General features: G+C 53.8%; 1 protein-coding gene across 4 annotated transcripts in view; it reads right to left on the reverse strand.

Moving 5' to 3' along the window:
* Nucleotides 1-25,632, reverse strand: part of Celf4 (CUGBP, Elav-like family member 4) — a 291,336-nt gene that overhangs the window by 10,763 nt on the left and 254,941 nt on the right. Inside the window, exons 4-11 of one of the 4 annotated variants that reach the window (XM_005372840.1) lie at nucleotides 18,830-18,955; nucleotides 18,495-18,574; nucleotides 18,048-18,191; nucleotides 16,780-16,927; nucleotides 14,912-15,061; nucleotides 11,112-11,177; nucleotides 9,637-9,720; nucleotides 4,662-4,805 (exon numbers count right to left, since the gene is read on the reverse strand). In XM_005372840.1, coding sequence (XP_005372897.1) covers nucleotides 4,662-4,805; nucleotides 9,637-9,720; nucleotides 11,112-11,177; nucleotides 14,912-15,061; nucleotides 16,780-16,927; nucleotides 18,048-18,191; nucleotides 18,495-18,574; nucleotides 18,830-18,955 — 942 coding nt within the window. Of the gene's footprint in view, nucleotides 1-4,661; nucleotides 4,806-9,636; nucleotides 9,721-11,111; nucleotides 11,178-14,911; nucleotides 15,062-16,779; nucleotides 16,928-18,047; nucleotides 18,192-18,494; nucleotides 18,575-18,829; nucleotides 18,959-25,632 lie in introns of all 4 variants that reach the window. The other 3 variants (XM_013510323.1, XM_005372842.1, XM_013510322.1) reach the window with 3 other exon arrangements.

The raw sequence follows: 25,632 nt of genomic DNA on the forward strand, positions 1-25,632 counted from the left end.
CGGCCCCCTCCTTGGGAGAGGGCGGACACACCTGCGGGTGGAGTTTATTGGACACTGTCCTCCCTGACAGGAGGGGGCCTGGCAGCGGGAGGGCACAGGGTGCCGGCCTGGGGAGAGAGAGGAGTGCGAGGGGGCGGGAGGGGAGGCACCTCGGAGAAGGCACCTCCACGCGGGCCGTGCCCGGCCGCCCCCGCGCCGGCGCGCCCTGCCTAGAGCGGAGCGCCAGGGGCTGGGTCCTCGCAGCCCCTCGGCCCCACTCCCGGCCCGGCCCTGCCCGAGGCTGCACGGCCGAGGCGGGTAAATCCGAACCACTGGCATTCACCCACCACCTCGCCCCCAGGGGCTGTAGGCAGCCCCTTCCACGCGTGTAAAATTCCACGCCCTGGAAGTAGAGGCTCTTTTCCTGGACTAAGCATGCACCGACGGGTGTGTCCCGCAACCCTTAAATACGTCAGTAATAGTACACATTAACACTGTTGGTAAAACAGCGCTGTTCAAAATAATAGCCGAGAGCCTTATGTACTCAGGGCCTGCAGAACTGCTTTCTGCACCCTCACTCCTCCGGACCTTCCCAGACAAATCTGACTGGGGTGGTTCGCAGTCAACAGGAAATCCCCCAGATACGGACTGGCTACATCCCCAAAGTGAGTTCGGAAGTCAAGTTTTGGGAATTTCTAATGCATCCCCTCACAGAGATCATACTTTACATCAGTATTTTCCAAATTGCCCCTACCTGGCTTTTGAGGAAGGAGCTTGTAGGCTTGGAGCCAAGCCCGTCTGGGCCAGATCAAGGAACATTAAACAAAATCCCCTCTCCAAGTTCTCCAGCAAATACATCTTTATAACTTTGTTTCATCTAACACTTCCTTTAATTCACTCAACTTCAGAGGTCTTTCCCCTGTAAAACAGACTTAGTTCCTGCAAAATATGTGAAACTCGTCTTGGTGAGATACCTGGCTATCCCTGGGATGTGCCTCAGTTGGTTGGAGTGCCGGGCCCCAAATGGCCACTGGACAGATGTACCTCGGCCCAGACCCAAATGAAACGGAAGCTGTTTTCTTGACTGTACCTTGTATTGCCTACAGCTTCGCTTCAAGGGACGCATTCCTCTCTCTCCCCACCTGGTGGCTCTTTCTCCATTTTTTTGTCCCCAACCCTAAACGCTGCCACCCCCCATCTGCCTCTTGTCTCTTTCCTGCTTTGCTCAGTTTGCTTATGCAGCCATGTACCATCGGCGATGGGGCAGAGAGTTGTGTGCACAAATCTCACTTTTGCACGTGTGTAGACACATGGGTACACACACGAGTGCTGGCCTAATTAGTCAGAGCCAGGTCCAGGGTAACCATACCAATATCTGTAGGAATCTACATACCAAATTAAATGGGAAAGACTAAGGATTAAGCACAATTGGAGATTAGCCTCCAAGCATCCTTCCAACTCCTACGGTCCCCCCTGCCCATCCTTCTCTGCCGACCTGTATGTCTGATGGTTAGAGTCGAGTCCTGGCAGATTAGAGCAGGTTGCAGAAGTCTTCATGCTGCTCTCCCCCAGACTACAGGAGGTGGTCATACTAAAGCCCTTGTCTGCTGGGACAGAGCTGCACCCCTTATCTCTCCACTTGCACGCTGGCACCATGGGTACAGACTCTACCTTTACACCTAGGCTGCCTGGCTCTATTTGCAGAAAAGAAAACAAGCAAAGAAGAGAGAGGAAGGAGGAAGAGAAAAGGGCCCTGTGAGGAGCTATCTGAGGGGTGGAGTGCAGGACAGATAGGCGCCACTAGGTGCGGCAGGCCTTGGGAAGTTCTGGGGGAGCAACGAAGCCCAGCTTTCCAGAACTTTCAAGGTCTTTAGAAGCCTGGGGCTTCTAGAACTAGGGGACTAGTCCCTCCTTATATAGTTTTGTTAACTGGCTAGCAGTCAGGGTAAGAAGTGTCTTTTCACAGATTGGAGACCCCTGTGAACAGGTCCCTGGGCACCACCTCCCGTGTTCATGGCCCCCAGGACTTTCCCTCTTCCTCCAGACCTCTGCCTCATTCTCATTCGACCTTCCAGGAGCTCCTGCCTCCCAGATCCTGCGGGAAGCCTCCGAGATGGGATGCCCTCCTGGTGTGTGTCCTCTGCCTACAGCCCTTCTTCCAACACAGGAACCATCCGTGCTGCACACACCCTCATGAAGGCCTCTGGAAGGTTCTGATTCGCTAACAGTTATGTTAACACTTATCAAGAGTGAGTACAGCCTAAAGGGGGAACCTGCTTTAACACAGGACTACATTTATGGCAATGGGAACTGTAGTACTTCAGCAGAAACTGCTCAGGACAAGCCTCTACTATAGGTCACCTCATGGGTGGCTACTAACACCCCCATTTCACACAAGAGGTCACGGAAGCTCACAGTGTTCACAGTGGAGCTAGGCTTCACAGGGCAGGTCTCTGGGGGAGTAGCAAAAAACTACTGCAGAAGTGAGCCAGGGTACTCAAGGGGCTCAAGAAGGAGCCGCTGGCTGGGCCTGTGGGGGCCTGTTCTTTTTCAAGGACAGGTGTTTACCATTAGGAGTTTAAGAACAGAAAAAAAGAGGCACTGCAGCAGCGTACAGAGGGTGTTTTCAATAAAAAGCAGGAAAGCAATCTTGGTCTGGGAGAACTGACATAGGCTTAAGCGGTTCGGACTTGGGGCAGACTCGGAGGAAATGCTTTTGAAAACCCAGGCTGCACCTGCAGGGACAGCGCCCCCTGTGCCCAGAGGGGATGCATCTGGAGGCTCAGCCTGGCTGAGCCTAGATGCCCCCTAAGCTTCCTGGACTGCTGGCAGTTTTCTTCTCATGGACATAGCATTTGAGACTTAAAGAGCAAATGTTACTGATTCTCTCTTATTTTTACATATACTGCTATAATTCATAAGGGGAAATACCGATGGTGGAGGGCTGTACCTTGTCTTTTTGTTTCTCCACACCCAAAGAGAAATGAGCTGCTGGGTCAACTCTATGGCGCTGAAGGACCATGGGTTTCTGGCAGCTGCCAGAGTGGAGGGGACGGCAGTGCAAGATCTTGACTACTCTAGGGAGCCCACCCTGAGTCCTCAAGCCCTTCACGGTTCTAGAAAGCCTGTCCTCAACTTGGAAAAGTGTTGACATGCGCTTCCTGCCGCTCCTCCACTCTGTCCCTTCTCCGTCCACCACTCCCAAGCCAAGACCTGGGTTCCCTGGCCATCACAGGCCTCCTCCTCTTTCTCTGCACAGCCCCAGAATCTGGGGGCCAACCTGGGCACTTCGGCAGACTCAGCTCTGGTTCCACATGTGGTTCTCTGGGGCCTGCACTCCGCAGTTCTCAGGCACTGATGAGTGGCTCTAGCCCCAGAGGATGGGCTGGAGGAGGAGGAGGAGGAGGAGGAGGAGGAGGGACAGGGACCAGGAAGGAGTGGAGAGGAGAAGTGTGGGGATGAGGGACAACCCAGCAGATCTGGAGTTTCCTGGATACAGTTGCCAGATTTAATAAAGAAAACACAGGATGCCTCATAGAATGTAAATTTGAGGTGAGCAATGAATACTTTTTAAATTATAAGAATATCCGAATATTACATGAGACACATAGTAAGCAATGTGTGGGACATACACTAAAAAAAGGATCCATTGTTTGTGTGAAATTCAGATTTAACTGGGCAACCTGTATTTTACCTGACAACCAGACTCCTGGATCTTCCCAGCTCTGCCTTCTCCCATCTAACACCTTGCCACAGCGTGAATTTCGGAAAGCTGCACTTTTGTCCTCCCGCCATCGCCTTTTCACAGCCTGGCATGACACAGCCTGGCATGACTCCTCACCAGCACAGCCACTGCCCTCCCCAGTGCAGACCCGCCCTGTCTGCAGCCAGCCCTCCCCCATCCCCACAGCCTCCTGCCACCTCGCTCCCTGTCCTTCACCTCTCCCCATCCCAGCCCCGCACCTCTGCCCAGTCTGTCTTTCCTCTGCCTTCCTGACGGCTTCATTGCTTGGTGCCTCGCAGAGCTCACTGCAGTTCAGTAGCTGTGATTTCCATCTGGGCTCAGAGCTTAGGCTTCCTGAGGGCAGGGACCAGTCAGTCTCCTCCTGGCTCCTCAACAATGCCCAGCTCTGGGGGCCTGGGGGGTGGGCGGGAGGGGAGTCACTGCATGGTAGGAGGGGAGCAAGGAGCAGGGCAGACAGAGAGGGGTGGCAGGACAGAGAGGTGGACAGAGCAGCTGAGAGGAGGCGGGGTAGGGCCTGGGGCTGGCTTTCCCCCAAGGTTCATGCTGGGCTTTACCCGAGGGTTGGGCTGGCCACTAGGACCATGGGAGGAAAGGCTGCTGGAAGGATGGATGCTCTGGTTCTGCACTGCTCCTTCCACCCCTGCCCAAATGCCCCTTCCGTTTCTCAGCTGGGTGGAGCGGGGCCTCTTGGCTGGAAGAGGAAACCCACCTCTTGGGCTGATACATGGGAGGTGGGAGCCAGGTTGGGGAGAAGGGGCAGGGGAAGCTGAAAAGCAAAAAGAATAGCAGAAGAGAGAGGAGGGCTGAGAGATGGACGCTGGGCCAGGGAGCACTTAGGGGCCATGTGAGGAGCAGGTGGAAGCAGTTGGACACTGGTAAATTGGTGCGAGTGGCCCCTGTCCTAGGTGAAGCTAATTGGTTTGTTATCTTTACCCACCAAAGCATTTACTTTGGTTAGTCGCCCGATCCACAAACACTTTCGAGGAGATGACATTACCGAAAGGGAGGAACATCTGCATCAGCTCAGCGTCCCCAAACTCCTGGGGCAGATGGTAGATGAACAGGTTACAGCCCTCGGGCCCTGCGGTGAGGGGAGGGGGTGGGCAGGGAGGAGGGATGGCAGGGTGGGGAAAGAGAGAGACAGAGGAGAGGTGAGCGAGTTAGGCAGCGCAGCAGGGAGGGATGGGGTGAGGTTAGGAGGGGGGGGTTTATTAAGATCCAAGGGTCACCCTGAAGAGTGGGGGTTGCTGAGCCCCAAGTCTAAACTGTCATCTCTGCTTTGCCCTTGGGCAAGTTTCTGACCTCTCTGCCTCACTTGCCTTTTCTGCAAAATGGATTAATGATGGGGAACTTGGCAACTTTGGGGCTCCAGGGGTGAAGCTGATGAGAGAATGAGGTGAACATACCAAAGCCTGGTAAACTGTGTCCCTGGAAATGGGTCCTGAGGAGAGGGAGGAGAGGGAGATTTGAGGACCCCTCCTGCCCAGCCTCTGTCCTGGGGAAGGCAGAAGGAACGGCCCTGGGACAGCCCTGCCCTGTGCTGAGACTCGCCTTTCTAAAGCCTCTGAAAGCCCAGCTCAGACAGGCTCCCAATCACCTCCCAACTGCCCTGTCCTGTACCTCACCTTCACTTGCTAGTGAAGGCAGAAGCAAGATGTACCCCACCTCCTCTAGCGGGCTGCGTGACTAGCTAGGGCACCCTGGAACCTCACTGCATGGAGAGGTCTTCACTTCCTGCGACAGTAACAGCCCTGCCACTTCTAGAGTGTGCACCTGTGCCGGGCTGTTCTGTGCCCTATGTGCGTGTGTGAGTCCCTCCATCCCTACGGCAACACTGTGACTTAACTACACTGCCGTCACCTCACAGAGGGGGGAACTGCTGAAAGACGCAAAGCTGGTGATGGTGAGGGGATGAAGCCAAGACATGAATTTAGGCTGCGGCCTCCATAATATGTCTCCTTTCTCTTCTTATTGTAACTCTCACCCCACTCCCAGTCAGTACTGGGGAGGTCTCCAGGTTTCTGGAATTTCCAGAAAAAGATTCACATATCCCTTTTTCAATGGTGAAAATGCTCAACTTAACTCTGAAATGGAAATCTTACAGGATGTGTGGTCTATTTCTGCCACCTTAAAGAGCATCTGCCATGTATCACTCAACCTTTTGAAGAGACCTGTGACCATTTCAGTGATGGTATCCAACCTCCGGTGGGATGAGAAGCAAACAGCTGCACTTAGATTTGTGTAAGAATTGGGGTTCTAATCAGAGGCCAAAGGAAACCTAAGCCTGGGCTCAAAAGTGCAGGCTGTAAGGCACCAACATGGCCCACTGTGCAGCTTTCACAGCCAGATCAAATGTCCTGGTTTGCTGGGACCAGCGAGGCTGCCAGGTAACCCAGTTCTGGGGCAGAGAACTTCCTCTGTATTCTCTCTGTCCCTTTTCTTCTTTCTCTCCTATCCCCTCCCACCTCCTCCTTCCTCCCTCCATCTACTTCCGCCCCCTTGAGGGCCACAGCCTATATCAAAGACTCCCCCTGCCCACCAAAGCCACCCAACTGAGCACTGACCTCCCTGGGTCCCTGGATCACCTCCCCAAGCCCCCGCGAAGGCACTCTGCCAGTGGACGGCGCATCCAGAACCGGGCGCGAGGGCGCTCCCTCACCAACCTTGAGGGTCCCTCCCTCCCCTGGCCCTGTAAGCTGCATCTGTGCCATGTTCTGTCTGGTGCATGCTGTGTGAATGTACCTGAATGTCTCCAGCTAGACGGGAGCCTCTCTGAGGCAGGAACCTGCTTTGAGTCCCAATCTAAGTCACAGCTCTCCAAGATCAGCCACCATCTCTCCCTGACAGTACCTCTTGCCTCCCCTTCTGGTGCCCCAAGTCCATCTTCCACCCTGTCTGGCTTGGGGCCCTTTCTCCACATCTGGGAGGTTGTGGAGACTGGACACTGCCTAGGCCAGGGGCATTTGCCTCCTCCTATCCTCCTGCCCCCTCCACCTCTGGCCCAGCACATGCCTTCCCACCTGCCTCTCGGGGCTTCCCTGATGATGGCTTCACCCCATGCTGACACCTGCCTTGAACTTGGGGCCTCTGCTCCATGTTCAAGTTTTGCAAACTGCTTCTTGAGGATGTTATATCTGTTCCCTTAAAGAGACAAGGAGCCTTGTGAGATGGGGCCATAAGCTCAGTCCTATATACACGGAGTAAAGATGAGCTACCAAGGACAACCCTCCATCCCTGGCCTGACTGGGGAGTCGGGACAGCAGCTCTAGCCCCACTCCCACCAATGAGCCTGCAGCCCAGGCTCTTCCTGCAGTCCTTCATTCCCACATTACCGAACAGCCAGAGGACTGGCGGAACATTACAGCAATCTGGTCCAACCCAGAGAAGCAGTGACACAAGCTTCAGAGATAAAAAGTGGCTACCCCTGGCCACACTGCAGCCTCTGGCAGTCCCAGCCAGAGCTATTCCTAAGGGTGACAATTTTCCTCTCTGTGGAGCAGAAGACCTCAAACACATTCAGAAACCTGTTAGTTTTCAGGCTCAGCTCAAAGACAAGAAGCTGGCTAGAGGGCTCTTCCCAGCAACTGGTGTGCTCTGGTATTTGGTGGCATTCCACAGGGAAAAGGCCGGCTCCCAGCAGGGCCATGGGAACACAGCTCTTCTTCAGCTAGTCTCCACACAACAGTGGAGTACGGCTTTGGTCTGACTCCAACCCACCTTTCTGTGCCTGGCTTTCTTGCCCCAGACTCACTCATGCTCGGTAGCATTCTTTGCGCCTGCTGTCCCCTGCCTGGAACACCCACATTCCCCTCTAGGTGCTGGAGACCACCTCCTTTTTCCAGGCTAGCTCAGCCTTCCCCAGAAACCCACTCTGCACCATGACCCACATGTAGATGAAGCATGCTTGGTGTCAAGCCCTACCTCTCCCTATCTGCTGCTCCTTGGGGAGCTCAGCCTGTGCATGATGGCCAAGGAGCAAAGAGGGCAACCAGGGAGATCCCTTGACCTGAGGAGAGTAGGGAGTGGTCCACAGGGCTGGTCCGGGGAGCAGGGTGTGTGTGTGTGTGTGTGTGTGTGTGTGTGTGTGTGTGTGTAGAAGGTTATAGAGACTCATAAGCCCACAGGCTACAGAAACATAGGCCAGAAGCCAATGGGATGACACTGGCAGTAGGAGGGCCTGTGGGCACAGTTCTTAGTTCTCTGCTCTAGGCCTTCACTGGGACCCTTAGGCCACCACCTGTGCCTCTGATCTGACTAATGAATGTTTGGACTGGGAGAAGTCCCAGGCCCAGGCTCTCACCCAGGTAAGGGACCCCTGGAGAAGGAGGGTTGATGGACTACCTCCCATCCACTTTGCATCTTGATGGGGAAACCAGGTGCTACTCAGCTGCAGCAGGGCATAACGTGGACAGGCACTCTCTACGTGCCTCTCTAGGCTCTTGCAGCTGGGCCTCCTGGGCATGGGAAGATCTGATGACACAGGTCTCAGGAGCTTCCTAATGGATGTGAGCTGGAGTAGCACGCCTCATGAACAGCTTTGGAGGAGATGATAATCTGGTAGAAGAGGGCTGTGTGTAGATCAGATGCTTGCACTTTAGGGGGAAACTGAGCAAGTTTGACCCTTACACCTCTCCAGGAAAGGAGAGGTGTTCATGGTTCTTAGTTTCCTGGACAGGACACCAAGGCTGAGGAGGTAAGGTGGTCTGTCCAGGGTCTCATGGAGAAGAGGTGACAAAGCTGGAAGTCAGGTCCAGAAGGTTGCTTCAAAGCTTAGGCTCTCAGCTGCTCAGCCTGTCAGGGGCCTAGCACATCAAAGGGGCTGGGACTAGCAGATGACCAAGGTCCTTTCCGAGTGCCCTACATTCCAGGGCTCCAGGTCAGTCTGCTTACAGGGGCCATGAGCCAGGCATCTGAAGACCACTGGAACTCCCTGCCACCACACCAGTGGATCTTCCCTGCTCTGCTCAGTTCATACCAGGACCTTTGGATGTAGCTTTCCAGGACAACCTCTCCTCTGCTCCCCCTTCACTAGACCTGCACTGTGCCACTCTCATCCTAGTCCTGCCACTGGAGTCCTACTGGGAGCTTCAGTGTGTGTGCTGGTCGCCCAGAGGGCATGACAACTCCTGTCCAGAACTAACCCCTTTACCTGCTTCCCCAGCCATGAGTACTCACTTACTTCTCCCTCTCCTCCCCTCTGGACAATCCTGTCCAGCTCCTGCAAGGCCTCATTTTCCTGACCACCTCAGGCTGTTCACCTTTCCCTTCCCAAAGCCCAAAGCTATAAGAGCTGGTGCTGCAAAAGCCACTGCATTGTTGGAGTGTCAGCTCCCACCCAGCTAATGCTCTCAGCTCCTTGGGAACACACAGGTAGGACCCCAGAAAAAGACTCGAAGGATGACCTCATCTCCTGTATAAAGCTGGCAACTCCTTGGGCAAGGGCAAACCCTCCATTGAAAGACACACACCTAACTCAGCTAGCTTCTCTCTAAGGGTTAGCTCAAGGGCTTGCTAGGGAAGGAACATAACCCCAACCATTCTTGAGGACTTTTTAAAGACCAAGACATCAGTTTGTGAGCTGTGTCAGAGCAGTGGCAAACGATGGAGGGGAGCGGGAAAGGTGTGTGACTTTCCAGCACCTTCAGGGCCATGTGTCCATTCCCCTACCTCTGGGCCAGGACGCCACTGTGGTCTGTGGAGCTTCCCACAAGTTGCTTGTCTCCATTTGTGGGTAGGAGAGCAGGACAGTGCCACAACTCACAATCCTGCTCTGTTCCCCCACCCACTGCCAAACATACACACATGTAGATGTGGCCGCCTTTCCAACCAAAGCCCAAGCCAGAGACCCAGGTGAAGCCAGAGGTGCAGGTAATAGCCTCTTGGGCATAGGGGAGGGCCGAGGTGAGACTCACCTTCTCTCTGTTGCTGGGGAATCATTGGCGGTGGCTGAGGAAAGGCCTGGCTTATCTGACCATAGGCAGCAGGGTAGGCAGCTGCTGGAGGGCCACAGAGAGGAGAGGCAAAGCAGCACAGGACGCAGAGACAGACCGACATGGTGAGAGGCAGGAAGAAAGAGAGATTTCAGTGTTGGACACAGAAGACTGGCCAACTATAGGTGCATGTCACCTTGGCCACTTTGGAGAAAGGGACTTTCCCTTTTCAGTACTTGTGAAAGGGAAGCGACAGTGTAAAGATCAGAAACCTGCACGTGTGCGTCAAAGCATGTGTTTGTGCATGCAAGCATATGTGGGTGTGTGCACGCGTGGAAGTGGGGGTTCATGTGTGTATGTGGGGGAACAGGCCAGCTTAATCTGGGACAGCAGACAGTCGTGATTTACCTCCTTCACTGCTACTCAGATGGCAGTGGGAGGTGAGGAGCCGCTGAAGTGTGGACTTGCCTTTGGGGAGCCTGCCAGGGCTAAGACCCTGGGGCAGAGGACTGAGTAGGACATCTGGTGTTTCCTGCACTTGGTTGGGAATATTCAGAGCTAGGACAGGAATATCCAGCTCCCTCTGCAGACTGGCCTGGCTCCAATACCAGCAGGACCTGAGAGAGAGCTTCCCAGGGGCTCCAGAGCAGCAAAGCCAGCATCCCCTGAGTCCTACCTTGGAAGCCTCATCACCCTCTGGAGAGACAGGATTAACTCTCTGAAGACAGTGAAGAGGAATCCTGACCAGTCAGACAACAGGGCACAAGCTGGCTGGGGATGAATGCGGTGCACTGCCCAGCCCAGGCATGGGAGAAAGGGACAAGCTTGGCTGATGGCTGAGCTCAATGACCACAGGCCGTCTGCTGGCCCCAGGCTGTCTTTTCTCATCTCTCCATTTTTACTACCATGGGCTGCTTCTCCTTCTGGCTTCCTGTCATGTTTCCTTGGCTGGATAAGCTGGTGGAAGCTGCTTCCCTTCCAGAAAACCCTCTTCTCTAACCCAGGCATCTGTGCTTCCTGGGCCAGGATTCCAGGGCCAGCCAAGCCCCGGTGCTGCTGTACAGCTTGGGGCTCCTAGGCAGACTCACCCTAGAAGTACCAGGGAAAAGGGAAATCAGGGCCCCGAGACAAGTCACTGTACAGCAAGGACAACGCTTCAGCCTGGCTTTCCAGTTCTGCCCAACCACCACCACCCTGCCATGCCGGGAAAACTCTGCCCTAAATGCCAAGGGACCTGAAAGAGGGACACAGCCCAGACAGGGATGGGTGTGAGGAGTGGATGGGAGTGTCTCCGCCAACACAGCCCTCCCTCCTTTCACTGAGACCACTGCCACTCCCCCTTCCCACCCCATGCAGCACTGGGCCCAGGTCTGGGGTGAAAAGGGGGTACTGGTGCCAAGGGCACAGAGAGATGAACGCAGCCAGGGAAAGAGCCGAGGGGACGCAAGGATACTAACGACCTGCATACTGCTGCACTCCGGCGTAGGCCTGCTGCAGGGGGTCCGCGGCGGTGGGGCTCTGTGCTGCGGGGAGCCAAGGGGCAGAGGTCAGTGGTGCCCGCCCAATATACCATCTCCCCGCCACACATCAACATTATAGCTACACTTCTCTTTCCAACCACTGCAGGCAGAGCATCGAGACCGGGACCCTGAGTGCTGGGTCCTCTGGGAGGTCATCCTTCTGGCCCAGGGCCCTTGTAAGGTGGTGGGGTGCTGTCTTAGCCGGGGGACACAGGACATAGCTGGCCTGGGTAAGGGAGATGGGGTTCACGCAGAAGACTGTGAAGACTGGGCAGGAGATGCAGAGCAAGGCTCCACCACAAGGGCCTGGGTGAGGGGCCCAGCCCTGGGCTGGAGGCTGTCAGGAGGGAGGCTCGTCCTCACTGATCCTCAGTAATGGTCAGGAGCAGGGAGTCGGGGGAAAGCCTGGCAGATCCCATCCAGGTGAAAGAAAGGCCGCAGGAGGCTTCACCCCACCACGCTGTCCCACTCCTTCCCAGAGGACTCATCCCTCATTCTAGGGAGTTGTCTAAGGCACAGCCTTGCTGGGGACTCTCCCATCAGGAACTGGGCTGACAGGCAGGTGGGGAGAAGTGTGCTGTTCACAGAAACAGAGGAGCCAGAGGCCAAGGCTCTTCCCCAACTTCTGACTGATGGTTCTGGGGTGTGTACCGTCCAGCACGAGGAAAGGATCCTAGAGCTCAAAGTATGGCAAGAAACTTGAGGAAGCCGGCCGGGGGGCGGGGAAGGCTTAATTCTCCTCTGTAGCTTTTGTGCTCTGAGTAGGTAGGGACAAAAAAGCTTGAAGCATGGACCAGCATTGGGCACAGTCTTTGGTGGCCAAGGTCAGTGATGACAGACACAGGAGTAGGCTGGCCTTGGAAGCTCGTGGAGGCAGGTGGTGACAGAGGTTCACCTATGAGGACCCAGTGCCGGTATGTCTGGGCAAACTAGGTAACACAGGCTGGCAGGAAGTCAACCCCTAGGGCTCATCTGCCTGTTGACCCGGGCCAGTCAAATTAACTGGCTATGCTAGGATTTGGGGACTTGGGGCCAGGAAGAATTCCCAACTTTGTTTTTGAGCTCTTGTCTATAAGTTGTTGATAAAGTTCCATTAGGAAATAGTCCTTAGACCTCAGGGAAGTCCAGGGAGTTGGGAAGTCAGGAGCAGAAGTCCCTAGAGATACTGGGTGACAGGTTTGACACCTGCTAGGAGCCAGGACACTGCAAGGGAGCTGGCCCACAGGGACTGTGCTCAGGAAGAGAGAACTGAAGATACGGCAAAAGCAGGCACTTTCCTGCCTGGGGCTGTGCCAGGCCAGTACCCTGACCTTACACCCCCAGACTGGATCCTAGCGCTCCCCACTGTGGCATGCCTGGCAGTGATGTCTTTCTGCCTTCTGTTCCCTCTGCTGGTCTACTCTGTCAGTCTCTGAGCTCTCTGGAGGGACAACCGTGTCTGGCTTTTCTTCCTCACCCACATAGTGCCATTATGAAAATTAGAAAAGATGCCCCTTGCTCAGAGCAGCACGGCAGCTCCAGCACAGGGTAAGTGCCCAGCAAATAGGGGACTGAAGGAATGAATGAACAGTCTCCCATGTTTGTGAAAGACACGATTTCAGGGGTGTAATGTGATAATAGAGGCCACACTGTGTGCTTCCAACAGGCTCTCAACAAGCAAAAGGCAAGAAAGGAGAAGCTATTTGGGAGCAGGAAGTGGAGAAAAGCATTCACGGGACCCTCTCTACTTCTTTGCTTAACGACCTCATTAGTAACTGCCAAAGAGTGAACATTTTGAAGGATCTCGCTCATTAAGGCAGCTCCAAACCCCGCATTTAAAGATGGTAAATTAATTTTTTTAATGTACTACTTTTCTCCTTTCCTTCCCTCCATCCCTCCCTTTTGCTCTGGCAGGGAATTGTTTATGGGATGTGGCAGATTGTTACAAATGGGGGAAAGAAACATTTCCAAATTCCACGAGGGAAATAGCTCACAGATGCTGGTGGGGGCAGGGAAAGAACAGGTTTGTCAGGATCCAGAGATCCAGATGGGCTTGAAGGCAGGGAGGAGAGGAGAACGAAGCTACCCAGATGTGCTGGGGGGGGGGGGCATCACTCAAACCCATGGGCCGAGATCAGTGGATCATTTATACTTCCAGCTTGCTAGGTCCCTCACTTGCTGCCTCTATCAGCTTGGGGTCTTCCCTTTTAAACAGCACTCCAGATCCTTTGAGCCCAGCACATCACCTCTTAGACCCCTCTGGTTGCTTTTATGTGGACTGAGAGTTGCACTGAGGCAAGCACGAGATTGGGGTCAAGAACAAGTCCATGTTTGGGCCCCTTCTTTATTTCCCTCTAGCACAGGGACCTTGCACATGCTGCTGGAGGCACTTTTATATACTACTGATGTCTGGGCTGTGCCAAACAATAAAATTAGAATCTCTGACCTTCCGTGGTTTTATCAAGCCTCACAGTGGATTCTATGGGCACTCAGAGTGTGAAGCATGATGTCCTCATCCTCCAGGATAACCCCTGACCCAGGAGTGTGCTCCTTATTCATCCTCATCGCTCCATTTCCTGCCCATCTGGTAAAGTCTGCTCTAAGCCTCCTCTTCAGAGAGGCTCAGTGAAGCTTCTTTAGCCTATGGAGCTCTCCCCTCATTTGAAACTTTTGGCATCTTAAGTCTGAAAAACACTCGTTTTATTTTTCATACTAGGCAATGAACACGGGGCCTTCACACTGAGCTACATCCCCAGCCCATTTTTAAATTTTTTTTAAAAAAATTTTGAGACAAGGCCTCACTACATTGCCAAAGATGGGCCTGAATTTTTGATCTTCCTGCCTTAGACTCTCAAGGTGCCAGGATTACAGATATACACCACCATGTCTGGCCAAGAGCGCTCACTCCTGACCAAACTTTGTTTTGCTTTATTGTCTCATCATTCTGTAGCTAGATATGTTTTTAGCTGGAATCAGACCTCATGTTCTGCTTTCTTTCTAGGGCCCTTCTTTCAACTAATGCTTATGTGAACCTATAACCTCGTTCTCTGCCCTCCAAGCATTCCTCATATCCATATTACACTGCCTCTTGCTAGTCAAGGGCTCTGGGCCCAGCTTCCATCCCCTATATCAGTCCATCCTCTGGCTGAGAGAGGAGCAGCTTCAGGTCTCTCCTGAGAGCTGCTGAGTGAGAGCAGCAAAGTTTACTGTAACGAATCTGGATCTTCCAGGGTGGTACGCTTCATAAACTGCAGGCCCTGGGCGCTGTCCGAGGTACTGGGATGCTGTCCAACGTGCTGACCAGGGATTTGGGTGCACTAGGGGACTGGGCCCATATGTACTAGCTAGACTGCCAATCATTACACCTCTACTTCCTTCTTCAGTGAGACTTTTCCTACTTAACACTAAATCATATTCTTCTTTTAGTTTCTATCACCTTAATTCTTATAGCTCAAATTTACACACAATTAATTTATTATTACTAGCCTCTCTTCCTAGTTGTGCAAGTGTGTCTAGTGTCACTTCTTCTCAAAGGGAACCCTTCTCAACTCTCCTTAAAGGTAGAATTTTGGTCTCTTCTGTCCTACCGCAGGTTTCCTGAAGCAAGGCAGGTGGCAAGCCCTCCTTGACACATGTAGGGTTTCACCAAAGAACAGACAGAGGGCAGTAGCCACACATTCCTTGTTATAACAGCAAGTGCAGGGACAGAATTCAAAAGTGTGCTGCATGAGGAAGGAAGGTCTACCAGATGTGCTTACCTGGGTAGGGGTGGATGCCATTGGCAAATACAGCTTCTGCAGCGGGTTGCCCATTGGCCTGTGGGGGGAGGCCAGTGAAGCCGTTCACCCCAATGGGGGATGGGATGCTAGGCACGGCTGGTGCAGTGATGCCTGGAGGGGTGCTGCCACCTGGTTTTAAGGACACAGAGGGGTTGGAGAAAAGGGGAGACAAGCAGAAAAAAGGTGAGAAAGCCAAACCATTGAGCTTCACCATATTAGCTCCAAGGGCCCGGGATGGACTTGGATCTCACCCACCATCTCAGTCTTAACTATGAACTATACCTTGGCTTATCTTTCTGTATGGGCTGGCTTGGCCCATCTATATTGAATTTATCTTCCCAGGGCAGAGTCCAGGTTCCACTTACACTATAAAGACTTCTCTGACCACTGATGACTTGTCCTTGAACCTACAGCACACAGACTATTCCCAATGCTCTTGATCTTATCCACACTTAGCCCTCCTTCATTCATTTTCATGGCTTTAGCTCACTCCAGCTAAGTCAGGACTTGCTGGTCCTTCTTTGGCCCATGAAGAGCTGATTTGCTTCCTTAAGAATTTTTTGCTGCTCAGATACAGAAGGTTCCCTTGGACTAAGGGAAGGAGGTCACTGCACAACACAGTGTCATTCCTATTCCACACACAAACTAGACACCTAAGCCTGCTGCAATTAAGCATGAGTGGCATAGTCATTGTGGTGAGAGTAAAGTTGGGGCCAGATGACAACTGTGTTTTACCTATTCTAGGTGGCAGAACACAAGATGTGGATGGTATGGAGATTGCACTGTAGCCCCAGAGGCTGGAAAGCACCTTCCTCTTCATGTAAAAAGCCAGGTCCCCCTGAGAACAAGCCCTCAACGCTGGCCCACAGGCCAGGCTTGAGAGTGGCCTTGAGGTTGGAGACCAGAACAAAGGGATGTGGTAGTGCTCAAGCTGGGCCCAGAGATGGCACAGGGCTTCCTGGCTTTTAGCTGAGAAAGGAACAGCTCCTGGATGTCAAGAAGTTTGATGGTACAGTCTGGGCACACAGAACCAAGAACGCTTGGTGAATGACAGTCTGGGGTGTCGGATCAGCCCTTGGGACTAAAGCAGGTTTCCTCAGCTTTAACACTAGGTCATTTGGGGCCAGATATTTCCTTGTTTTGAGGAACTGTGACACGCATTGTAAGATGAATAGCAATATCCTTGTCTTCTACCACTGGATTATAGTAGCACTTCCCCCTCCCAGCTGTGACAAGCAAAAATAAGTCTGGACAATGTCAGATGTCCTAGGAGTGGGGAACAAAATGCACTGGTTGAGAATCGTGGACTGGACAATACCTGAGAGCCAATCAAAAGCATACTTTGTGATTAGGTTGCTCCTAACCCCTGCCTATCGAGATAACTCTTGTGGTCTTCTCCAGCTGCTTATCCAGTTGTCTTGGAAAAGGCCAGCGAATCTAGGTTAGCTTGAAGAGAAATGAAAATGGGGCTCCTACAGGGCTGGGACTGAACAAGGCCACTGAATGAGCAGGACTCTTCTCCCTCAGAGTTTGAAGGAAGAGATTGTCATGTCAATTTCCTTCCAGAAAGTTACTGTTAACAGAACAAGATGGATTGTCTCCTAACAATCCATGGATAAACAACTTGAGAGAAATGTTCACCACCATGAATCCTATCATGCACAGAATGATATCACATCATATCTCTCCTGGGGTCACACAAAATTAGAACATTTTGAGACAAACTGCCAAGTGGGACAAGGCCTCTTGGGTGCCAACACCATGTGTTCTTGCCTCAAGATGATCCACTGGTAGCTGAGATTAAGCCCCACCCCAGGCCTGGCCTGCAGTGGCATCTTCTGTCTCACCTGAGGTTGGGGTCATAGGTGCAGCCGCCAGGCCGTTCATGTTGAGGGCCGCCATCTGCTGCATCTGGGCGGCAGCGAAGGCAGCCATGGGGTTCAGGTAGCCTCCCTGTGCAACTGATGCCATGAGGGCCGCTTGCTGCTGCATCAGCTGGGGCAGAGGGAGTGGAAAAAATATCACATGCTTCCAGGAGGCATCCCTCCCAACCAGAGGGCTCAGCTCCTGGAAATGACTTCCCAGGGCCTGAGCCCCAGGGAGCCTGGATAGTCCCTTGGCTGCCACCCCGAGTCCTGATGCCACCCTCAGTCCTCTTTGGTCATCAGGGGCCACCTTCCTGGGAGATGTCTGCATTCAAGAGTATTAGTAGGGTCTTTGGGCGCTGATATTCTGGGGGATGAGGGAAGAAGACTTGCTCTATGGGTAAGTGCTGCCACTTGTGGGGATGTGACACCCAAAGTGCTATGGAGATGATGAGTAGCCTATGTGGCATTAACAGCATGGGCTTCTGCCCCAAATGGTCATAGAGTCTATTGGGTGGAAGAGATAGGAGAATGATGAATAGCATCTTGGCACTGTTAGTTCTTTACCAAGGTGAGGATGGACAGGGGAGGCTGTTAGAAGCCTCCAAAGCTGGACGCTGCTGAGGAAATGAAGTGAGTTTGCATGTTTAGAGCCAGAACCATACTACATCTCAGTGCTACCATGTGGGGACTGTGATTACCAGTCTGCAGTTAGCTCAGGGAGACACTGTCAGAGTGGGCTCAACTGTGGAAGAAAGGTGAGCTAGAGGCAGGACCCGAGAGGACTGCAGAAAAGTATGGGTGTGGAGGGCTTTGGGTCACTTAGCAGGATCCCTACCAGGAGTGACGGGAAGGCCTGCTGACACACTTCCATGAGTGGGGCCATGGGTGGGTGATGAGGACCAAGTATCTGAACCTCCCACAACCCATCAGCGCTTCCTAGGGCTCAGGACCGATGTGCCAAAAGGGGAGCAGTGCTCAGGGCAGCCCTGAGCACTGTTGCCCTGCTGGGGGTCTTCTCGCCAGCTCCTACCCTCAAGAACCAGGAGAGCAGCCCACTCCCGCCTGCAGCTACCACCGGCTGGACCAGCCTTCCCCAAACCCCTTCTGAGTGTTCACTCCCTGGGCTTATGTTTGGTCCCCTTCACTCCAGACGGCAGAGTGGTATTTCCGGTTATGGTTGAGTCCCTGTTCTTTGGGGACCTGGGGAGTGAGCTCCAGAGCCACCGCCCATCCCTGCCCCCACTTACTGCCTGAGCATAGGCGCCGTAAGCCCCGAAGGGGATGGCCATGGGGTTGAACATGCCCATCTGGCCAGCCATCTGCTGCATTCGCCGCATCGTGCGCTCCTTGTCGGTGTCGGCAAACTTGACCACCAGACTGGATGAGGCTCCCTGCAGCCAGGGCGGCACATGAGACCCACTTGGCCGAAGGCTCCCCGCCCGCCCCCCCAGCTGTCCTGCCACTGGCCTAGGCCACCCGCACTCTGTAGAGCACTACCCACAGGGATAGGTATCCAGTACCAGCCCAGACGTATGAGGCCACAACCCCACCGTGGGCATTTTCTATGTGGGTGACCTCCGGGCAATTCCTTAACATCAGTGTCCTTGTCTAAGAAACAAATTCCTTTCCTGTCTCCTTCGGAAGGTGGGAGAACTGGTCGCCACCGCCCAGCTCCACCCGAGAGCTACACTCACCGGCATGGTCTGGCTGCCGTGCAAAGCGTTGATCGCGGCTTGCGCCTCGGCGTGGGAGGAGTACTTCACGAAGGCGCATCCTGCGGGGACAGGACAGGCTGAGCCACGTCCCGAGGGCCCAGAGAGGGCGGGGACCGAGAGGTCGCGCAAGGTGGGGAGGAGTGCAGGGGTCAGAGGTGAGAGGAGAAGGGGTGCGACAGACAGCAAGAGATACAGCGACACAGCAGAAAGACTCCGAGACCCTGCAGCACCCAAAGCCTCCGCAGCAGTCGGGACTCGGGTCGTCTCGGCCTCCCCAGCGCGCGCCCGAGGCTCCCGCCCTGTCGCCCACGCACCCTTGCTGTTGCCGTCCGGCCCGCGCAGGATAGTGCACTCCTCGATGTTCCCGAAGGCCTCGAAGAGACGGCGCACGTCGTCCTCGGACTGCTGCTTATTGAGCATACCCACGAAGAGTTTTCTATCTTCTAGAACAAAATTAGGAGATGCTTACCCGGGCCAGGGTCCGGGCGGCGGCGCGGGAACAGGCCTGGGGGAGGAGGGCAGGGCCGAAGCGGTAGGAGGGCAGCCGGACAGGGAGGAGCAGGGCGGGACGGGCGGGGCTCACAGCTGTGGAGGAGGGGCATCGGGGAGGGGGAGGAGCTCGGCCGGAGGGGCGGGGCTCACAGCTGGGAAGACCAGGCAGCAGGGAGGGGAGGAGCTAGGCGGGAGGGGCGGGGCTCACAGCTGGGGGAAGGGCAGCGGGGGAGGGGCGTGGCGGGGCTCGCAGTCAGAGTGGGAAGGTCAGCAGGGAAAGGCTGGAGTATAGCTTGGAGGGTTTTGGAGCAAGAGAAGTGCGGGAACAGGGTCAGGAGAGCTGGAGGCGAAGGGTCCGGAGAGTGGCGGGGTAGGAGAGGGAGGACGCAGGCAGAGGAGCCGGTGAAGTAAGCAGTGGGTGGGCAGTGGGAGCCACGTGGCAGCGACCTGGCCTCCTACTGCCCAGGCGGCAGGCAGCACACCAGGAGCACAGGTGCTGATCTGGCCGTCTCCTAGGGCCCACGAGGGGTCGTTTTGCCGTCCAGCTTTCCTTTCCTCTCTTCTCTTCCGCACAGCTGTCTTCCTCAGGGGCCCCAATCATCTGCAATGTCTTTGCTTGCGCTGTGCCCTCTGCTCGGAGGGCACTCCCGTCACAAAGCTAAAATCTCCTCATCTAGGTCTCAGTTTAAATGTTGCCTTCTCACCAAAGCCTCCTGCTTCTTCTCCCGTATTCTCTGCCTCAGTGCTCCGTCCCTATACCCCGGGCTTCAAAGGACAGTTGCTTTGCCTGTGCAGTTGATCTGTCTCTGCTCCCCGCACCCCAGGTCTGCTCGCTGGGGAAAGAGAGCAGGACTCTGCTGCAGCAGCACTTCCTGGCACATAGTAGGCCGTCACGGTTATGGAAAGAACTGACTGAATGAGACATGCCCACGCCATTCCTAGGGGCACACCTCTCTGTGTCACTTTTACCTCCATCTGGACGTGCAGTAAGAGTCAGCTCTGAGCACTGTAGGGGAGCCTATTCCTGGAGATGCCTCCACAGACTCCCTACTCGTGTGACAACTGTCAACTAGCTTGTGGACCCCACTCATCTGTGTGCTCAGGTGAGGGGGCTCTCATTGGGCTGTGTGCATCTGTGGCAGCTCGTACATGACTGCGGAAGCATCTCCGTCCCATGTGCTCTTCCCGCCGTGTCCTCTCCCCCTCTGCTGGGACTGCTCTCGAAAATGAAGAATGGTAGGAGTGGTCCCAGGGACTTCTGAGGCTAGGATGTAAAAGGGCATATTGCTCTGAGGAAACCAGTCACCATGCTGTGAAGACCCACAATGATCCCACAGAGTCCACGGATGCTGACGACCAACATCAGCCACCAATCTGCGAGCAAGTGACTGCCCAGATAACTTCAGCTCCCATGCCGCTAGTCTTCCAACAGAGGCCCAGACGTCCTGGAGCAGAGACAGGCCTTCCATGCTGAGCGCTGTCAATTCCTGACCCTTAGAATCGGGGGGCATGAAAAACAATTGTTTTACGTGGCTTGGTTTGGGGTTAAACTGATATGCAGCATAGTAACTGGAATGGGACCCCACTGGTGAGCGGGGACTCACTAGATGTCTGTGGACTAGTAAACGACTGACACACAGACAAGGCTCTGGGTGCAGATCACTCCCCATCAAACTACGGTTAGCTATGCATTTGTGATTTCCTCTGAACACCCGGGTGTTCAAGGGCCCTGATGTCCCTGTGTACTCAGGGCAGTCAGTACCTTCTCCCCGAGAAGGCTCTCACTGCCAGGAGAGTTCACCTAGAGCTGGGGGCTCTTCTGGGGTCTGAGCAAACCAGAACCAGTCATCCCATGTCCTCCTCTGCAGAGACCCCTGACAACTGCCCTGCAGGGACCCCTCACTCCAGATGCACTCAGCACTGGGAACATTCCCAGTGGTGAGATAGTGCTGGGTGCCTGCTCGTCCAGTAACCCACAGGGCGCAGTGTCAGTTCTTGTTACCAGTTCTGGGTCAGGGAACATCAGCCTGGGCTCTACCATAGCTAGGCTTCTACCAAAGCTCTACCTACCCCAGCGGGGGCTGCTGTCCTGGCTCCATGTCACAGTAGGACTTTGAGGCACACCCCACCCCATCTCTAGGGCTCTGGGCCCTGGCTCACCAACTCCAAGCTGTGGGGTGGGGACAGCAGGGACAAGGAAACCAAGAGGAAGGAAGAAAGTGACTGGGAGGGGTGAAGTGAAATGGGATGGGAGGAGGTGAAGTTAGAAGTAGAGATGGGGAAGGATGGAAGCAAGAGACAGAGGACAAAGAATTAGAGATAAAGAGCAAGGAGGAGATGGGCAGAAAGAAAGGAAAGAGACAGAGGAAACGGCAGGGGACCCTCGGGCTTGCCTTCTGGTACAGGAGCATCATTTCGCTTGAAGTGAAAAGAGGTCTCTTATTTCTTCGGTAGAGGACTGAAACTTCTCTGAGGTAAAGACCAGTGCCCACCCCCCAACCTTGGTGCATTTTAAAGGATCAGATTAAAAGGGATTTCCAGAAAAACTACAAGGCAAGGGACTTGCCCCTTGCTATTCCCTAGTCCTCCTCCTTAAAAATTCCATTTTGTCCCTTGGAAAGAGGAAGGCAGGGGAGAGAAGGCATCTCCTCCACAGAGCCTGATTTAAATGCCAGGACGCAGCTCTTTGCCTTCCCTCTCCTGACGTCTGAGTGTATTCCTTTATTATCATTATGGCAGCTTTCTGATTGCATTAAAATTCATCCACACGTGCCTTTCTCTCCAGCCTCTTCGCTTTGCCAGTGGGCTTTTTTTTCTTTTTGCTAATTCCTTCTCCCCTCCCCTGAAGTCTCTCTTTGCTGTTCAGTCCCCAATTGTAGGTTTTAAGATCTTTCTAAATGAGTGGGGGACTAGGCTCCCCCTTCCCTGTTCATCCCAATTTCCCCAGGGAAGCCACGGCTCGCCTGCCTTTCTGGCAGACTGCAAGAAACCAAAAGGAAGTGAACTCCACACCCACTTTCTCAGGTATTCTCCATTCACTCAGATGTTTGTTCCTAGGATCCTCATATACATCCAGTTTACACTCTTTTGCTGCCACTTGGGTTTGGTGGGAGTGGTCCTTAGGCTTGTCTTTCAGACTACAAGCTCAAAGGATTCTGAGTTCTAGGGGGACCTCCTGGGCAGGGTTCATGGTTCACAATCAGCTTTCTAACTGCTCCACACTTCAGCTTTCGAGGTCTATAAAATGGGGACAATTAGGCCCTTCTCACTTTGTAGTTTCTAGGTTCCAGGAGATACTGCAGGCCTGACAATGCCTGGCAAGCAGTAATAATAGGACAACTTGGTTTCTCTATGCAGGAGGAAGAGGAAATGGGATGCTGTGCCCCCTCTGTTTGCCCTGCTCTGATTGTCCGGGAAGCCCAGCCCTGCTGTGAGGGGACAGAGGTCACAGATCAGAGAGGTGCCATAAGATCCACTTCTCAGGGTGGAGAAGGCACCTGAAATAATAAGCTGGGTCAGACTAAGGCTGTGGCTGAACACCCAAGGCAGATGAAATGTCCCTGTCCCCCACCGCCTCTGCTTGCCTCCATTCTGGCCACTTTCCCTAGGCACTGTCCCAAGCTCTGTTAGGTGATCAGTGGGCCTATTTAGCTGGTGTCTTGGATCTGATGCCAACTGAGCAAGAGTCTCAGAGGATGACTCAGTCTCCCCAGTGAGTGCCCACCCTCCTTGAACATGGACACAGGCCTTAACTTCTGAGATAGGCTGAGCAGCTCTTGGCCATTGCCCAGCTGTCTAAGCCATGGCCCCTGGGTAATGGGGAGGCTCTGGTGGTCTCCTTCTCTTCAGGAAGCCTTCTGCCATTACTTCCCATGGCCAGGGTGTAGAGGGGCTGCTGCTCCTCTGAAGAGGAGTTCAGGTAGGTGCCGCTGGGACTAGCCAAGAGAGGTGAGGAGAGGGGAGTCTTCAGAGCCAGTGTGGAAATGGGCCAAGTCACCAAGCTCCCAAGGGAGCCAGGATGTGATGAGCAACCAGAGGCCAGCACCTGGAGTCTGGAAATCTCCTCTCAACATGGCCCAGCTCAGGGTCGGACATCCCTGTACCGCCCACGCTGTGGTCTTTACAGGGACTCCTCCCGGGCAAGGGACAGAGCAAAGGGAGCGTGTACTGTAGTCACTCAACAAGTGTTCATCGAGTACTTTGTGTCAGACTCTGCTCCAAGTACTGCTTTGATAGCAGTAAATAGGAGGCCAAGCTGCTCACTGGAGCCAATATCCAGATAAGGAGATGGGCCTTCCACAATAAACAAGTCCCTAAACAAGACAAAGGCTAGTGAGGCCATCACAGAGTGACCCCCAAGAACTGGCATGCTCCCTGAGGAACAGCAAGGTCACGGGGTGGCAGAACTGGCAGGAACCTAGATAACTCCAAGAGTCCCACAGTTTTTTGGCTCAGCTGCCCCTGACCTCTTGGACTACTTGGTCCCATGCCCCTTGTTGCTGTCTGCTGTTCTGTTGGAGCGGGAGTGCCTGTGTTGATAGCAGCGGGAGCACCTGTGGCTCTGGAAGGAAGATTGTGACTCCCCAGAAGGATGGGGCAAGAGAAGGGGGGTGCCAGTTGTAGCCCTGCTTGCACCTAGAGCTGGGCTTTGCACCCACATGTCCTGCCCCATGAGGGTGTGGTCAGAAGCACCCACTTCTGTGTCAAGTGAAGGTATTTACAGCCACCTCAGAGGGGGCAGGGCCAGGGCAGGTGTACCTGTCACCTCTTGGATCTCCCCTCTGGTTGTTCCCCCAGCATGTATTTATTGAGCACTTATTGTGTGTCTAGGAAGGTATTGCCAAATGGAAAACCTGAGATGAGACTCAGGGGCCCTTTGGGGCTTTTTCTTTCAATGGGTTGGGAGGTTGTACACGATCCCAAGATCCCTGCAGAGTACAAAATCTTTGGTCATGGGCGTTGGAGTCTCCGCTGTGAAGCTCTAGGTGCAAGAGAACAGATAGGACTGTTTGGTTATCACGTCTAGTAATTCAGGGCCAAAGGCCAGAAGGGACTGATTAGGGGAGGGAGACGTGTGACTTTACTCTGAAGGCTTCCTGGAGGAGGAGGTATAATGTACAGAGCTCAGATGCTAGGGCCAAAACAGAATTTGAGCAAAGGGTGAGAGTTGGAGGGTCTTCTTCGGCTGCTCTTGTCACCTGCTTCCAAGGCCCTCCCTGTCACAAGGCATGCAACAAGAGGACCCTGGAGAAATGTGACTGCTTTCCCTCCCACCAACACATGTATCTCCCACTTCTCTGGCTTCAGAAATCCTTTTTATTCTCCCAGAACCTCAATGTGACTCTGAGCTTTGGTACCCTGACCTATAAAATGCATTTGGTGACACCTCCTGGGAAGCCATAGGTCTTATGAAAAGACAGCTGGGTGCCAGAATCTCTGCCTCTCTGAGAGAGAGATAAAGATTCCTGCACTCATTTGTCTCAGGATGTCAGGGCAGATTGGGGATGGCTAGAGGGATTTGCATTTTAAGAGGAGAGCTTAGAAAACAGAAACATCCTGTACCCTTGGTGGAACATCAGGATTAGGATCCCCACACACGCCCAGGATATTTCAAGGCTCTGCCTTAGCCATTCCTATCTCATTCCAGCCTCACGGGGAGCATCTTGCTTGCTCACCATGCAGGGTGAGTGGCCCCTGAGGGGAGAGGAGGAGGATGACAGCAGTGCCACTTGACTTGCCAAATGCCAGCATCCTAGTGCTAATGCTCAAATTCCAGTTTAATTTTCAAAATTTGATTCGCTCATTACCGTAGGCACTAAACAATATTTTCTGCTTAAGGATAGACGGCTGCTAGGACACTGTGGACGAGTGTTCAGATGGTTAATGCCTTTTATTACTGCAATAGATTTTTACTATTCTCTTCCCTCCAGCTGCTGAGGGAGGGTTGGGGGTGGGGACTGAGCTGGGAAGACCCTGGGGCCAGAGCCCCTGGGAGTACATTGCTTTGAGGTCCGTGGCTGGTGAGTGGACAGAAGGGCTGCTGGGAGATGTGGAGGTTCAGGAATGGGGAGAAGCTGCCAGACATTCATGATGATTTCATCAGTGTTCCTGAGGATTTTTTCCTGCCTAGAGGCTTTGGCTCTGGGGTAGGTGGGACAAGCAAGTGCTTAGAAATGTGAATACCCCACGACCCTGCCCCTCCGCTGCTGAGCAGAGGCTGGATCCCTGCAGACTATGCAAGGCCCTTGGGGGTTTCTTAGGCTGTGTGTTGACTGCAGGGGGTCCTGTAGATCCTAGGACCAGCTGATTGGTGTCTGAGGGCCCCAGAACCGAGGCCAGAGGTGAAGGGCATATTCCTTCTCTTTAATTTCACCTGTGGATCCGAGAGGCCCTTTCCTGGGAGGAGCGTTGGTTAGATTGGACAGGAGAAGCTAGGCAAATCCAGACAGGAAACAGGTTGTTTGTTAAAGACTGTTTGGCTGTGGAATCTTAGACGAGGCATATCCGCTCCCTGGGCAGAGTCATGTGAGGGGAAGTAAGTTAAAGCACATGAGGCTTTTAGCACAGTGCCTGCACAGAGTATGTGTTCAGTAAATGCCAGTTATAATCACTGTCATGGTCGTTA

Source organism: Chinchilla lanigera, unplaced genomic scaffold, assembly GCF_000276665.1.
Source record: "Chinchilla lanigera isolate Chin_1 unplaced genomic scaffold, ChiLan1.0 scaffold00001, whole genome shotgun sequence".
NCBI lineage: Eukaryota > Metazoa > Chordata > Mammalia > Rodentia > Chinchillidae > Chinchilla > Chinchilla lanigera.